General features: G+C 49.0%; 1 protein-coding gene across 1 annotated transcript in view; it reads left to right on the plus strand.

Annotated features, from left to right (window-relative positions):
* Positions 1 to 911: 911 nt before the first annotated feature.
* GABRR2 (gamma-aminobutyric acid type A receptor subunit rho2) overlaps positions 912 to 14,574 on the plus strand; it is a 45,895-nt gene continuing 32,232 nt past the window's right edge. The window contains exons 1-2 of the mRNA XM_046674714.1: positions 912 to 1,138; positions 9,080 to 9,186. Coding sequence (XP_046530670.1) covers positions 951 to 1,138; positions 9,080 to 9,186 — 295 coding nt within the window. The 5' untranslated portion in view covers positions 912 to 950. The remainder of the gene's footprint in view (positions 1,139 to 9,079; positions 9,187 to 14,574) is intronic.

Below are 14,574 nucleotides of genomic sequence, written 5' to 3' on the forward strand. Positions count from 1 at the left end.
TCTGATTCCTTCTTACATAATAAAATGCCAATTCCGTTTCATTTCTGGCTATTATTCTTCTCGCCCTCTATCCTCATCTCCCTACGTCTCTACCACACTAAACTCCATTCTCAGGACGCAGCAGGCAAGCAATAAGTAGTTTTTAAACATTTTATTCTGTGCAGTACATTAAATCTAACCACATATGTCTTTACAGTTCTAATGTTCATAATTGCATATCCCAGGATAGGAATCCAGTCTAATTCATGATGTGTGACATTAGACATCTTAGGATGAAAGACCAAAATTAATCTAATGCTCGTAATAGGAAGAAGAGCTTATATGATCATGAGTTCTCCTTTGGTTTTATGTTTTCCTTCAAAATCAAAATGTCTTTTATGCTTTGATAAGATATGTTTTCATTGAAAACAAGGCGTATATTTGGGGGAAAAGCAAGCATCCTTGGCCAGAGGTTAAGCACAATCTCTTAGACAGGAAACACAGCAACCCTGTGAAAACAGGTCATTTGTGTGCTTCTTAGCATTTCCTGAACACATTCATGTGCTCATCTCCAGGGTCCACTGAGTCTTCCCTGCAAATCCACTCAGGATCCGAGCTGACTCCCTGGTGGATGTGACAGACTGGTTTTACGCAGCCAGAGAGACGGATTAATGATCTCAGCAAAAGCTGACATGTTCAAGAGATTTAATTTATTTTTTTTATATAACAGTTTTAGCCAAAGCTGTTTTAGGATTCAGCGGAAGCAGTGTTTCACAGGAGGACAAACTTGTTGACTAATGGCCAATCAGCAGGGGAGAGCAAAGCCTTGGTGTTTGTGTCACGGCCTGGGGGGTGGCGGGTGGGGTGGGACAAACATCATTATCAAATATTAAATCGGGAAAATCAGCCTGGCCAGCCATGCCCTCGCAGCCCCTCTGAGAAGCACCGTCACAAGGCAGCAGGCTGAATCAATGGTTAAGCCCGGGGAGATTTGCTCTGCCGCAGCTTACTGGAAAGCAGCTTGTGGCATCATAGACATTCACAGAATGCCTTATTTTACAAGACTCATCTTGTTCTTGTTTTGCCTGATGGTTCTTGTGGAGAGCAGAAAGCTCAAGAAGAGGAGATGGACAGGGCAGCTGGAAATGCCCAAGCCAAGGTAAAGTCGCGGGTGGGAAGGGAGGGAGGTCACCTGCGGCAGCGACAGCCACGCACAGTGGGACAGCTCTCAGGCGGGCTGGGGGTTATATCATCCTATTGGAATCCGTTTTCCATCCCTAAGTAGACGGAGCCTCACAGCCTCTCACTGGGCACAAATACTCTTCGTGTCACAAGCAGCGAGAGAGCGAAGCTAGAGTGGGTTGAGCCGTTCATTTTGATGTCTGTGTTCAGCCAAAGCATTTTGATTTAAGGCGGATAGTTGAAGACTTGGTAGATAAAACTTCTCAGACTGTGCATTTTTGTGTCTCAGGATTACATCCTCTAGGGAGCATAGATGGCCTGCTAAGTAATTACACTCCAGTATTTCGGGGGGAACTATATATAGGAATTTAGCCTGAACTGTTAAGAAAAAATGTAACTGGGAGTTGTCTTCTTTAAATTATTGGATTGGGAGCAACTTTATAATGATATCGAGTTTCATTTTACTGTTTTGATCCTAGAAAAGGTGTTTGAAATTTGCTAGGTTATCAGAAATATATGTGTGGACAAGAGTGAATGCCATTTCATGATGTAATGGAAATGTTTCCAGGGAGTCCTGGTTGGGCCCATAATTTGCATTCAAAACCATTACATTACAAATTAAAGTTCCTTAATGACTTTATGTTGGATTGATGCACAAAAGACACTCCAGGCCTGATGCACACATAAGGAATGTTCAGCATGAAGAAAAGAGCAAGCAGTTAAGATAAAAACACCACGCGTGAGAGGTTACACATCTGTTTTCCATTCTACTAAGCATTGGGTGAACTAATGATTATAAATATAATCTAATATCTTGAGGCACATTTTCTAGGTCGGTGGTCTCCATTTTTCATCCTGCACCACTATCAGTGACAATTTTTTGAAACTGTACCTCCAATATATGTATATTTACTTACAAATTACATACACGTACTATTATAATATGTATATTAAATTAAAGCTTGATTGCTTCCTTATTTTTAGATAGACACTATAAATGAGAATTACGATCTCTACTTCCTGCATCCCAGTGGACCACTTAGCATCCCAAGTGTGCGCCCCTGAGTTGGAGATGCTGCTCTGGGAGACGTAAATAACTCTGTAGGGCCTAATCCTGCTCAGTCAGAAAGTGAACAGATAAAAATCATCCTGGGTGATGGGAAGAGCTCTGCTCTGGAAGACAGCCTGCACGCATCGCCAGACTCACAGGCTGTCGAACTGACAGGGACCTCAGAGATCACCCGGTCCAGCAGTTACTCTGAGTTCTAATTCTGTGAGATGTGAGTAGGTGTTGTGTGAAAAGGGGATTCTAGCGTCAAAGAAGCTTGGGAAACCACGTTTGAGACCATTTTAAACAGATGTCTTTATAGCAGAACTTCTAGAACATTTATTATGCAAATAGACATTGTGAATCTTAAAGAGGGGGATAAATTGTGCAATGTTTCTCAAAAGAACTCACCCTTTTTTGAACTATCTTGTGGGATTCATTTCCGCAGAGCACACTTGGGAAACGCTGCCTCATTTGACAGCTGCTGAAATGTTGGTGCAAAGGCACGAGTGATTCACACAGTTTGCTAGTGGCTCACCGGGACGGGAACATAGATGCCTGATTTACTCAGCCTGAGGGAAAAGCATTGTCTGGAGTTGTCTATTCCCCAAGAAGGGGGTTGGGGTTCCGCCCAAGTCCCTCAGGAATCCTTGGGGATCCCACTTGGCAGCCTGGGCTGTCACATCTCTGTCATTCCTCAGAAGAGCCAGTCTCATTCCCAGACACCTGCATGATTGAATCTGACCCGTAGGAGTGAGGAGAATTTCTTGAAATCCATCCCCTGAGGTGTTAAAGTGAATGAAAAGATGAACACATACATTCAAAGAATATAAAATAATTCTTGAGCAGAGGCTGGGAAAAAGGAAAGAGAAAATGTTGCCTTGGGGAACACGGTTCTAGGCCTTTCTGCGTCTACCATGGCATGCACCTGGTCAGAGAGTCATACAACTATCTTGGTCTGTGAAAAATTTTAGCCAAGCATCTGACTAAAAAATTACTTTCATTATTGACACACAAGAGTTAAGCTACACTAACAAATAGGAATAAAATGACCTGACCCTCTCTCGTTACAGTCTTAGAAAACTTCACCTCTGTAGAGTTGCTCCTTTTCTTGGAAATCCTGTTCACACACTCCCCCCTCCACACTCAGTCATACACACAGGCCATATACCACACGTAGGGTTTCACACAGTCACACACGCACAATGTACATGATCACACTCACCACACACATGGTCTCAAACCCATAGTCACACATTCACATGCAACACATATGGTCACACACACACATACAGTCACACACATGCACACACACACACTGTTGGAACCTCTTCTAACCTGTAAACTTCCCCTGCCTCACCCTGGCCAAGGTACCCTCATGAAACAGTTATTTCGCCCAGCAGCTTTTTCAAAAACTGTTTCTGGTTTCTGATTCTACGTGTCACTCTGGGTGAGCTTGTTTTCTCTTAGTGGTTTGTTTTGTTCTGTTCTTCCGGCCTCTCAGCTTCACGGCTTTATTCCAACTCCCGCCCTGCTGCCTAAGTGGCCTCCTGACCACACAATTGCTTTCTTGTCGAGGGAGGCTCTTCTGAAAATCTGAAAATAAACCCAGCTCTGGGCTCTGCTCTGGTATCACCCTTCTGGTCCCGGAGCCCCAGGGCCCCTTCCATATTTCTGTCCCCACTTGCTGCCCCTTGGTACCGCTTGCCCTTGGCCATCCTTCTCGGTTTGCATCATGGCTCAAGTTGTGCTGGACCCAGGAGCAGCTTCGCTCTCCTGCTACCCAGTGACCTTCATCCTCCCCAGAGGGTCTGGGGAAGGAAGTGGGTTGGGACCTCAGGGAAACCAGGTCCAGGCCCTGGTTCTGCTGCTCTCTGGCAGTGTGGCTGTGTAGCCATGTGGCTGTGTTTCCCGATCTTTCTGAACCCCATTTCTCCAACTGGAAAGGGGGTAGTGACACCTTCCCCACTGGGCTGATGGGATGACCGCAGCTGACGGCCTGTGCAGAGAGGGGGCGACTCGTGGAAGCGTGGTCACTATGATTGCTGCCAGAGAAACCTCAACACGATGGCACTAGCCTTACTTCTCAAAGGCATTGTGAACACATCTTTCTTCTTCTCTAACCCTCCCCAAAGGCTGGGCTTAGGTCCTGTGAAAGTTCTGGCTGCCTTGCTGTGGCGTTGGGACTCCGGATATTGCCTCAGGGGTCTGGGGTCCAAGGCCAAGGTCCAGGGATCTCCTGTGGAAGGACAAATTGAGGGCGTCCAGCTCCCACAAATAGCCAGGGCCTGGATATTATCGAATAACTGGTCCCTGAAAAAAAATTCTAGGCCCTCCTTGATGGCACCGGGACCTCAATCGCCCGTCCTGCGGGGGTGCTGGCATTCAGGACTTCCGCTCCCCTGTCCTGGCCTCTAAACTGTGCCACCAAGAGGGATTTGCTCCCTGGAGGCAGAGGGGCAGGGAGGCGGGGGCACTCACACTTCAACGTCTGTCATGTGCTAAGCCCTCCACGTCCCCGGGTGTCTCTGCTGGGGCGTCTGAACATGGCCCCCCGCCACAGTCGCCACACAGAGAACAGGCCTGGCCCATCTCAGCTTCTCCAGCGAGGTTTGGGGAAGAAATGGGTGAGAATGGAGGGCCCTTGGCAGCCCCCAACCATGACCCCACATGCCTCAAGGGAATGGGACTTAAGTCTCATGCTCCAGCTAACGAGGATGGAGAAGTCACGCTGGACTTTCCTGCTGGAGGTGCAGCTACGAGGGCTTGTCCAAAAGCAAATCTGACGATGGCTTCTTCCTCCAACTGCCTAACACCCTTCAGTGTTTTCCCTCTGCCGTTGGATGGAGACAGAATTCTTAACATGATCTTCAAGGCTCTGCCTGTCCTGGCCCTGCTTGCCCCGCAGCCTCAATCTGCCCATTTCAGCTGCACCCTTCCTACCCTTTCCTCCTTTCATCGAACGTCCACTCACCCTCCAGCTAGGCCACCCCAAACTCAGCATGGCCCAAACCAAACCACGGATGTGTAGACTTTAAACGCTTGTAGGATACCCAGCTGGGGCTGATCAGTTAGGCAATGCGATATAAAGGTCTAGAGCAGGGGATGTTGATTTAGGCATCACCGCCATGTCGCTGACAACTGAAGCCACTGACACCGCGAGCCTGCCAGGAGGTGTAGAGAGAGAGGAGAAAGCGGCTGGGACAGGGCCCTGGGGACACTGGCATTTAAAGGATGGGCCAAGGACGAGGGGGAGGTTGCAGTGAACATTGAGAAGGAGCTGTCCGAGAGGCAGGAGGAAAATGAGCGGCCTGGCCTGAAAGACGAGGGTTCTGATCCGCCCTGCGGTGGCGAAGCCAGCCCTCAGCAAGGGTGCCCGCACCCGGTTGGCGAGGGGGCCGGCAGAGCTTGGCAGTGGGGAGGTGGCAGCAGTGCGTGGAACAGGGCTCTTTGGGAGAATTACTTATTTATTGGGAAGGAGAAGACATTTTGTTTTTTAAAAAAAGGAAGTGTTCAAAGAAGAATGTAACTACCACACCTGTACTATCACTTTTCAATAAATTTTGCATGAGGACGACGTGTGGTCTAGCCAGATTTTCTGCTTAGTTTGGTCCAAGCTGGGGGGTCTTGAATCTGGTTTGAACGCTGATGAGAATGAACAGTGGAAACAGGAGACGCCGAGGAAGCCAGGGCCAGGGGCAGGCTAGCTGGCCTTTAGACCAGCACTGAGTAAGAAAACGTCAGTGACTGCGGAAATGTTACGTATCTGCACTGTCCAATATGGTGGCCACCAGCCACAGGGGGTATTAATCATAGAAGTATGGCTAGGATACCTGAGGAACTGAATATTAACTTTTCTTCTTTTTTAAAAGATTGGCCCCCAGCCAATAGCTAACATCTGTTGCCAATCTTATTTTTTCTTCTTCTCCCCAAAGCCCTCCAGCACATAGTTGTACATTCTAGTTGTGAGTGCCTCTGGTTGTGCTATGTGGGACGCCACCTCAGCATGGCCTGACGAGCGGTGCCATGTCGCATCCAGGATCTGAACCGGTGGAAACCTGGCCACCGAAGTGGAGCACGTGAACTTAACCACTTGGCCACGGGGCCGGCCCCTGAACACTAACTTTTAATTTTAATTAACTTAGCCACACGTGGCTAGTGGCTACTTGCCGGGGTCCCGCCCCGGCGGAGTCCAGGTTCCTGAGGGATGGACGGCGTCGGCGCAATGAGGGAGGGGAAAATAAAGGGGACGTGAGACTTGGGTTGGTGTTAGCAAGTCCGACTTTACTGTGCACAAGTGTCGTTTATATATTTTTCAGGATTAGTACAGAAATAGTTCCACAAATATTCTCAGAGAGATAAGGAAGTAAAAAACGAGCACAAGAATATTTATTAGCATTCCATTCTATAGAGCATAAGGTTAATGATCGTCTTCTCTGCAATTAACTAGTGTTTGTTGTCTCTAAGCTAAAGGAGATAGGTACCTAGGTATCTGTTGTAATTCATGGTAAAGTTAAATCAAAGAGAGAAGGTCCAGGCCTCCAGACAGGACAGCAGTCTGTCTGGTTACATCCTGGTGGAGCCATCCCTGCCTCCCTCAATCATTTACGCCATTAGTGTAGATGGTTAATGGGAACAAAAGGCGACTCCAGGGTGTCTTATCCCCAGGGCTATCTGCATTCTCAGCGGGCAGTTAAACATCTTTACTTTTTCGCGCCCTTTAGGGGGTGGAAGCATTCCTTTGTCTTTTAGATTGTGGAGCTAACAGTCCCTTAAGCACACTGCTGGAGAAAGTATCATTTTGTTAGTAAAGTAAAGGGCTGAAAAGCTAAGCTAAACTATATATCTTCAAGAATAAAAAAGAGAAGTAAGTATACACATAACCTTGATAGAAAGCATGCATATAATTCAGAAAATATCGGGGGTGTTGGCTGGCCATCCTTCACCGAGGGGCATTCTTGCACCCCTCGGCCCTTCTACTCACCAATTATTTATTATTTATTGCTTTTAGGAGAAAAGCTTTATAACATTTTAACAGAAAGCAGAAGGTCAAGAATAATATATAGATACTTCTTGATCATCCAATTAACCAACAAACTTAGAAGGACGATGCATATATATATTTAGACAAAGAACTGGAGGGAGAAGGAAACATTAACCAGATGGAGGCCATAAACCTAATTCGACATCTTATCTGGGCAGGATTCCTTTCTGATTGTCTCAAATAGGACTGTGTGCTCCTCCAATAATTAACTGAAAAATATCTTGAAAGTTACCTGCAGGTGGTCACATTCTCTTACTATATCTAATTTTCCCGGGAGGTAGTGCCTCCCAAGCAGCCACCCAAAGGAGTGAAAACTGGAGGTTAAGAAAGGAAAAGGAATGAAGGGCAATTAGAAGCAGCACAGGTTTCAGAACTATGTGAGGGGCTGGCCGGCTATTCTTCACCAAGGGGCGACCCTGCACCCCTCAGCGTTAATCGGCTGGACCCTGTCAAACAGCCGATCAAATGATGTAGCCACGGCTCCCAGCAGCTACTTTAGTGGCCACTTCTGCGGCCAGCTTTAGACCTCCCATCAAATGATATCATCTGGGCAGAGCTAGTAGGGAAGGAAAGTTAAGAAGGATTTCATAGGAAGATGTCTCAAAGAACAGGACTTCAAGAGAGAAAACATGTCACTTCCCTCTTACAGAGTTTAAACAGGAAATATGCTAGTTTCTCTAAAAAAAATGCATAAAGTGTGACAAGACCTCTGAGAGTAAAATAGAGATTTGTATAAATGAACAACAAACACTCAAAAGAAAATCTCTTCATTTGCTTCTAAAAACCTTCAATGTCCTACACATAACGGAAATTATAGCAACACTGACTTCTTACAAGGTTATTATTTTCTGTCAAGAATTAGACCTCACATCTTGTCAGACCCAAATGTCCAAATGATCTGCCCTTCTTCCTTTCTCCCTCCCTCCCTTCCTCCTCTTTTGTTTCTTCTTCCTTTCTCTCTCTCCCTTTTTTCTCCCTCCCTCCCTCCCTCCCTTCCTCTCTCTCTCTCTCTCTCCCTCCCCTCTTTTCTCTTTTTCTTGTTTAGTGATAACTCTGTCAGTAGAATATTGCTTTAAAATATTTTAAATTTCATTACTTTAAGATTATGTGTGGTTGCAGTAAAAAACAAAATGATCTGGAAAGAGTGTGTGTGAATGAGAGAGAAGAGAGAATTACTCCTTTGTCATCTGGATTAAAAGGAAGAGACTGAACCAGGGTCTGAGATCCTGGGCTCCAGCTTCCACCACCTGGCCGAGTGGCCAGAGCAACTGCGTCCCCTGTTGTGGCCTTGCTCCCTGCTGGCTGTGGGTTGTCCTAGGGGTTGAGGCACTGCCACGAGCTGGATTCTGCAGAGAGCTGCCAACTGGACTGATGTAAGGAAGATCAGGTCTGGCTAAGATAAAGCCAGCATTTTAAAACTTTATATTTGTCTCAGAATTTTATTTATCACAAGATCAATATTTTACAACATAAGAGAAATATTTAAAAAGAAAAAAACATCATAATGCTCCACCATCCAACCCAGACATTGTCATCCAATCATAACTTCTGGCAAGACAGTTAAGAGCTTGCCAAGGAAGAATGCTGTCCTGCCCAAGGAAGACTCTAGAAGGGCCTGGTCCTCAGCTCAGCCTGCCTGTGAGGGCCTGGGGTGGTGGGGGCAGGGGACTGTCCATCGGCTCTTGGTATCCCCTCCGTGGAGAAGGAGATGGGAGGACGGAGAAAAGGTGCCTGACAGGTAGACCCTGCAGGGAGTAACTGCCCCACATCATCTCACACAACGCCTTGGGGGGCCAGTGGAAAACGGGTCTTGCTTGTCTTTGCAGTCACCTATACAAGAAGAACCTCGACGTGACCAAAATCCGCACAGGAAAACCTCAGCCGCTTCTCAGAGTGGACGACCACGATTTCACCATGAGGCCCGCCTTTGGAGGTAGGACTGCGTCCTCCCCTCAGCCCGGGGGGCCTGGTCCCCAGGGCTGCCTGCTGCTGCTCTGTCCGGTCCTCTCAGGCACAGCTCTCCCTCAAAGCCCTGATTTTCCCGCTCACAGTCAGAACAGCCCAGCTCACTTCCAGAGTCACTCTTTTCCCAAGGAGAAAAGAGCTGGAAGGAAGTGAGTGGAGAGGGTGGGAGAGTGACTAACCTGTTCACTTTCAGCATCTGCCCTGTTGCTGCCAACTTTCTTTTCCTAAACGAATGAGAGGTGGTGGGGAGAGTCTGGACACAAAATGGCTCCCTGGTTCCGCCACCTCATGCTTAGCTGGGAATTTTGGGTTTTGAAGGGTCCCCTGCTTTCCAACACAGCAGCCACAATTGAACCCACTACAAAGTCTCCTCTCAGCTTTGGGGTCAGGGAGGAGTGGCGTTGCCGGTGGCTGTCCCTTCCAGGAACTGGAGAAATGCCACAGGAGGCCCTGAAAAGGAGCCACTGTCTGCTGGGACCAGGGGGAGAGTGGGGCAAGAAGAGCTGCATGCATGAGATGTGGGGCCAACATCGCCCATGTGCTTGTGGGGAAACTGAGGCCTGGAGCATTGCAGCTGATGGGCCCTGGCTTCCACTTCCCCCTTCTCTCTGCTCTGGATCCCTCTTAGTTCCCAGCAGTCTCCTGGGGTCGCAGGAAGGAGTAGGGGTGACCTGTAGGCAGGTCTCTGACCTTCTCTGAGCCTCTGTCTGCTGGTTTGTAAAATGGAGACGGTAATCCCTCCGGCCGAGGTTGTTGTCAGGATTAAACGAGATAATATATGTAAAGCCCCGGCACATACGGGGTCACGTCCCCTCGGAAAACCCAGCTGTCAGGCCTTCCTCTTGTGTGACTATTAAGGGATTAAGACATTAATTTATTCCAGAGGCCTCTGCATTTTAAAAGGCCTCAGAGCCTCCCACTCAATTCCCTGAGCTCTGACATCTGCCCAGGGAGGAGGCGAGTGGGCGGCAGTTTACAGCCCCGCCTCTCCTTCCGCTGGAGGGATGCTCACCCCGGCTCAGGGCTGGGGTGGAGGACGCCGGCTCCCTGGGAGGGCCCGTTCCCTCGGGGGCTTGCCCTGGGTGACTCTGCCAGAGAGTTTTAGGAAAATGAAGTTTTCCTGAATAAGCGGCTCTGAAACAGCTGTATCTGCTCTCGGAGGTCCGAGTGAGGTGTCCCGCAAGCGGAGGGTCTGCCTTGCCTTTCTCCTAGAAGGTCAGTTAAGATACAGAAGGTCAGCGAAGCAGCTAGAACAACAGTAAACAACAGTATTAATAACAACCAACACTTTGATAGTGATTACTCTGTACCATGCCCCTTTCCAATCAAGGTCATTACATTCTGTGAAGTAGATACTATTATCTCCAGATGGGGAAACTGAGGCACAGAGCGGTGAGGTGATTGGCCCAGGTCACACTGCTGCTGAGGTTAGGCCCTCCCTCCTAGCTGGGTCTCTTTCTTGTTCCCTCTACCTGTGTGTCCCTAAGGCAGGGCCCATGTATTCATTAGGCAGAGTAGACACAGTATTTAGAGCCCACAATACTCTTAGGGGCCTCTGAAAATGTTTTAATTTATTTTAAAATCAGAAAAAAAAAAGAAAGTTTAGGTAGAAGAAAATGTTTTTTTAAGTGTATAATATTAATATATTCATCTTTATACCAATACAGTTGTAAAGTATGCTTTTTAATATTTTTTATGGTGGAGGGGACCCATGAAGGCAAAAGTCCCCCGGACCCTCAAAAATCATAGCGTGGCCCTGCCTCAGTGCACAGTTTTGTGGGGCAGGTGGGTGATATTCTGAACAATGTGTTGTAACTTTCTAACGGGGCCTGTTGTGACTGGCAGGGGCCTGAGCCATCACCTGGTCAGTACCTTCAGTTTACAGAAGAAGAGCCTGGGTTCCAGGAGGTGAAGTGTTGGTCACAGAACAGCTGGGGGCTTTCTGCCCTGTCTGCTGCAGAGCTGAAAGCCTCATGGAAACGGCCCCTCCTCTGAGAGAAAGCCGGGAGCTGGCTCTGAGGCCTGGCGGGTGAAGCCCTGCCGCGTTCCCGGGAAATCTGCTCCGAGCAGAACCATCCAACAGGCTGGAGCCGCAGTCAGGGTGCTCCTGCCTCAAGCCACGCTCGAGGGGCAAATTGGACTTCCTGTACCCTGATCTGGGCCCACCGATGGGGTCCCCTGTGTGGAGGGTCAGGACAGTCCCCCCCTAGCCTGAGTGAGCTGCTGAGACTGGGGAAGGCCTCGGCTTTGGGGAAAGCTGCATGGGAAGGAGGAGCCCTGAGGGTCTGCTACATTAGGTGTCAAGGTCTCAGTCACCAAAGCCTGGGGTGGGGGCCGCTCCTCCTTCCTTCCAGCCCTCTCCCCCAGGACAGGTGGTCCTCTGGGCACCTTTTGTCCCTGCAGGGTTTTCCTGGATGTCCAGATGTCACTTGGATGAAATAGGGGAAAGGGAGCACATAGTGAGCTGCCAGGGCTGCACCCGCCACGAGCCCATGAATAAGAAGGTCTGTGACTCCCGGAGTCCTGGGCAAGCAGGTGGGATGGGGCCTGCTTGTGGTTCCAGTGATTGCTATAATCTGTGATCCCTGGGAGCATCCAGAGATGGTTTAGAGCCAGGAAGCCTTCCTGGCAGGTGCTCCTGAGGGTCTCCATTCCGCCAGGTGCCTCATTCCTGGGCGGGGAGCACTGGCCAGAGGGCAGGTGGGTCTCTGAGGAAAGAGGCTGGCAGATGGCACATAGGTGACTCTGCGCTTAACAGAAGGCTCTCCTTCCTTGGCGGTAGCCCTCTGCAGGCCCTCGGGAAGAAGCCGAGCCTGGGCCCAGCCTGTCAACACCCTCTTCCCTTGGCACCCACGCTCACAGAGCGGGTCATCTGCACAAAGCTGTCCGTCCACAGTCGTGGGATATGTCTTCTCATTCCTATTTTATTTCTCCAAGAGGGACTTCCTTGTGGATTGATGTTTAAAAGTAACTGATAGAGAAGAATTTATCTAAGGCTATATACCCGTTGGATGACCTTTTCAGTCTGGAAAGAGAAAAGATTAAAAATCTAGCAGCTTCCTAATAATCCCAGGGATCAGTTGAAACAAAAATACCGTGTCTAAGCTCCCAGCTGCCTCCCAGCTGCCTGATTCGGCGCTGTGTCCTGGTTAGAAGGAACTTCAGCGGCCGGGGCTTTCTCCTCTCTTTGTTAGGAGAAATATTGCAATGCTGATTTTTTTAATTTAAATTTTTGAAAATGTGGTAAAAAGACATAACATAAAATGTATCATTTTAACCATTTTTAAGTGTATGGTTCAGCGGCAGGAAGCATGTTCGCATGGCTGGGCAACCAGCACCTCCATCCATCTCCAGAACTTTTTCACCTTCCCAAACTGAAGTTCTGTCCCCATTAAACACCAGCTCCCCACTCCGCCCTTCCCCCCAGCCCCTGGCAACCACCGTCCACTCTATGTTCTGTCTCTATGAGTTTGACTCCTCTAGGTGACTCATCTAAGTGGAATCCTACAGTTTTCAACTGGCTTTTGTGACTATCTTGTTCACTTAGCATAATGTCTTCAAGGTTCATCCATGTTGTAGCATGTGACAGGATTTCCTTCCTTTGTAAGACCAAATAATATTCCATTGCTTGAATTACCACACTTTGTTTGTCCATTCATGTGGTAATGGACAATTGGGTTGTTTCTGCCTTTTGGCTATCATGAATAATGCCACCATGAACATGTCTGTACAAATATCTGTTTAAGACCTTGCTTTCAGTTCTTCTGGGTACATACCCAGAAGTAGAGTTGCTGGGTCATATGGTAGTTCTGTGTTTAACACTGGTCTCTCCTACTAGAGTGTAAGACTCCAAGGACTGTGGCTGTCTTGACCACTGGGTCCCCAAGTGCCCCAGACTCTGACTGACACATAATAACAGCTCAAAAAAAATCATATTTGTCTTATGAATGAAAGTGTTTTGATTGGAGAATCTAACTCACTTTGTTGCCACTTCTTCTTGACCATCCTGACAAACTCCTTGGATATGGTTCAGAAGAATCCATGACGACCCTACACTCCTCCTTTTCCTCCCATCTATACAGTTCGAATGAAAAATCAGCATGGCACTGGTGGGAATGTAAAATGGTGCAGCTGCTGTAGAAGCGCGGGAGTTCCTCAAAAAATTAATGAAATCTTCACATCAAGATGTCAGACTGTGAGAGCTGCTGGGAAGGACAGCCGGGAGCTGCGGGTGGGCACAGCAGGGTCTGGGCAAGGGCACCAGAGAACAGCTGCCCCAAGGAGCCGGCGAGGAGGATGGGCGAGGAGCCGCCCTCACCTCGGAGTGTGTGCTGTTGGAGTCCTTTACATTCCGTTACTTTGCCAGAAGCGATAGATTGTTCTCAAGAAGCTAACAGTCTACAGAGAAAACAGCGAGGTGATTAAGTGCAATCAAGTGTCACAGAAGCAATTTAGGACGTCTCTACTGCTGGAGTGGGAACTGAGGGAGCAGTCAGCTCTGCCCAGAGCGAGGACCAGAGAAGGAGAGGATCACAGAAGCCTTCCCTTAGGGCCTGAAGCTCCCAGTGAGTCTGGAAAGAGGCGCAGTGGGTGAGCCCAGTGAGGGAGGAGGAATTGGGGAGACGGGTGATCACTGATAAAGGTGGAGCGTGTCAGGGGAACCTGTCCTTGCACTATCTCGTCTGTTTGTGTGTGTGTGTGTAGTTGGAGAGGGCGTGCAGGGCCTGGACAGAGAGATAAGGCTGGGGCGCCGGGCAGGGGCAGCTCTGGGAGCACTTAGGACTCTTGGCAGCACGGCGCAGACTGAGGAGTGACAGGATGAGACCTGCGCTTAGATGGCTCGCCGGGGGCCTGTGGGGAGGATACTGGAGTGCTCAAGAATGGATGCCGGACACGGGCTGGCCACTTCAGCAACGGGCCAGACCAGAGCTGATGAAGGATTAAGCTAAGGCTGTAGGAAGAAGCGGAGGGACCTGTGAGATGCTTAGGAGGGAGATGGCTTCAGATGGAATCGAGGAACCTGGGACACCCAAGTGTCTGACCTGTGGGAGACCATACACTGAGATGGAGCTCCAGGGGAGCCCCCAGGGCGACTGCACCACGCAGGTGCGCACGCCTTGTCCTGAGAGGTGGCCGACAGGTGGCTGCCGGAGGGGGCTGGATGGGAGCTGAGATACGGGGTGGGGTGTCACATGCACACACACGAGGTTCTTCTCTGTGTGGGGCGCTGCTGTGAGTGGGGAAAGAAAGGCAGCTGAGAAGTGGGGCCCGTTCTCCCTGCCCTGGGACAAGATATAGAGGGTCAGGAGACGGATGGCCTGCTCATAGGGGTGAGGGCAGAGAGTTTAATGAAGGT

Source organism: Equus quagga, chromosome 11, assembly GCF_021613505.1.
Source record: "Equus quagga isolate Etosha38 chromosome 11, UCLA_HA_Equagga_1.0, whole genome shotgun sequence".
Classification (NCBI taxonomy): domain Eukaryota; kingdom Metazoa; phylum Chordata; class Mammalia; order Perissodactyla; family Equidae; genus Equus; species Equus quagga.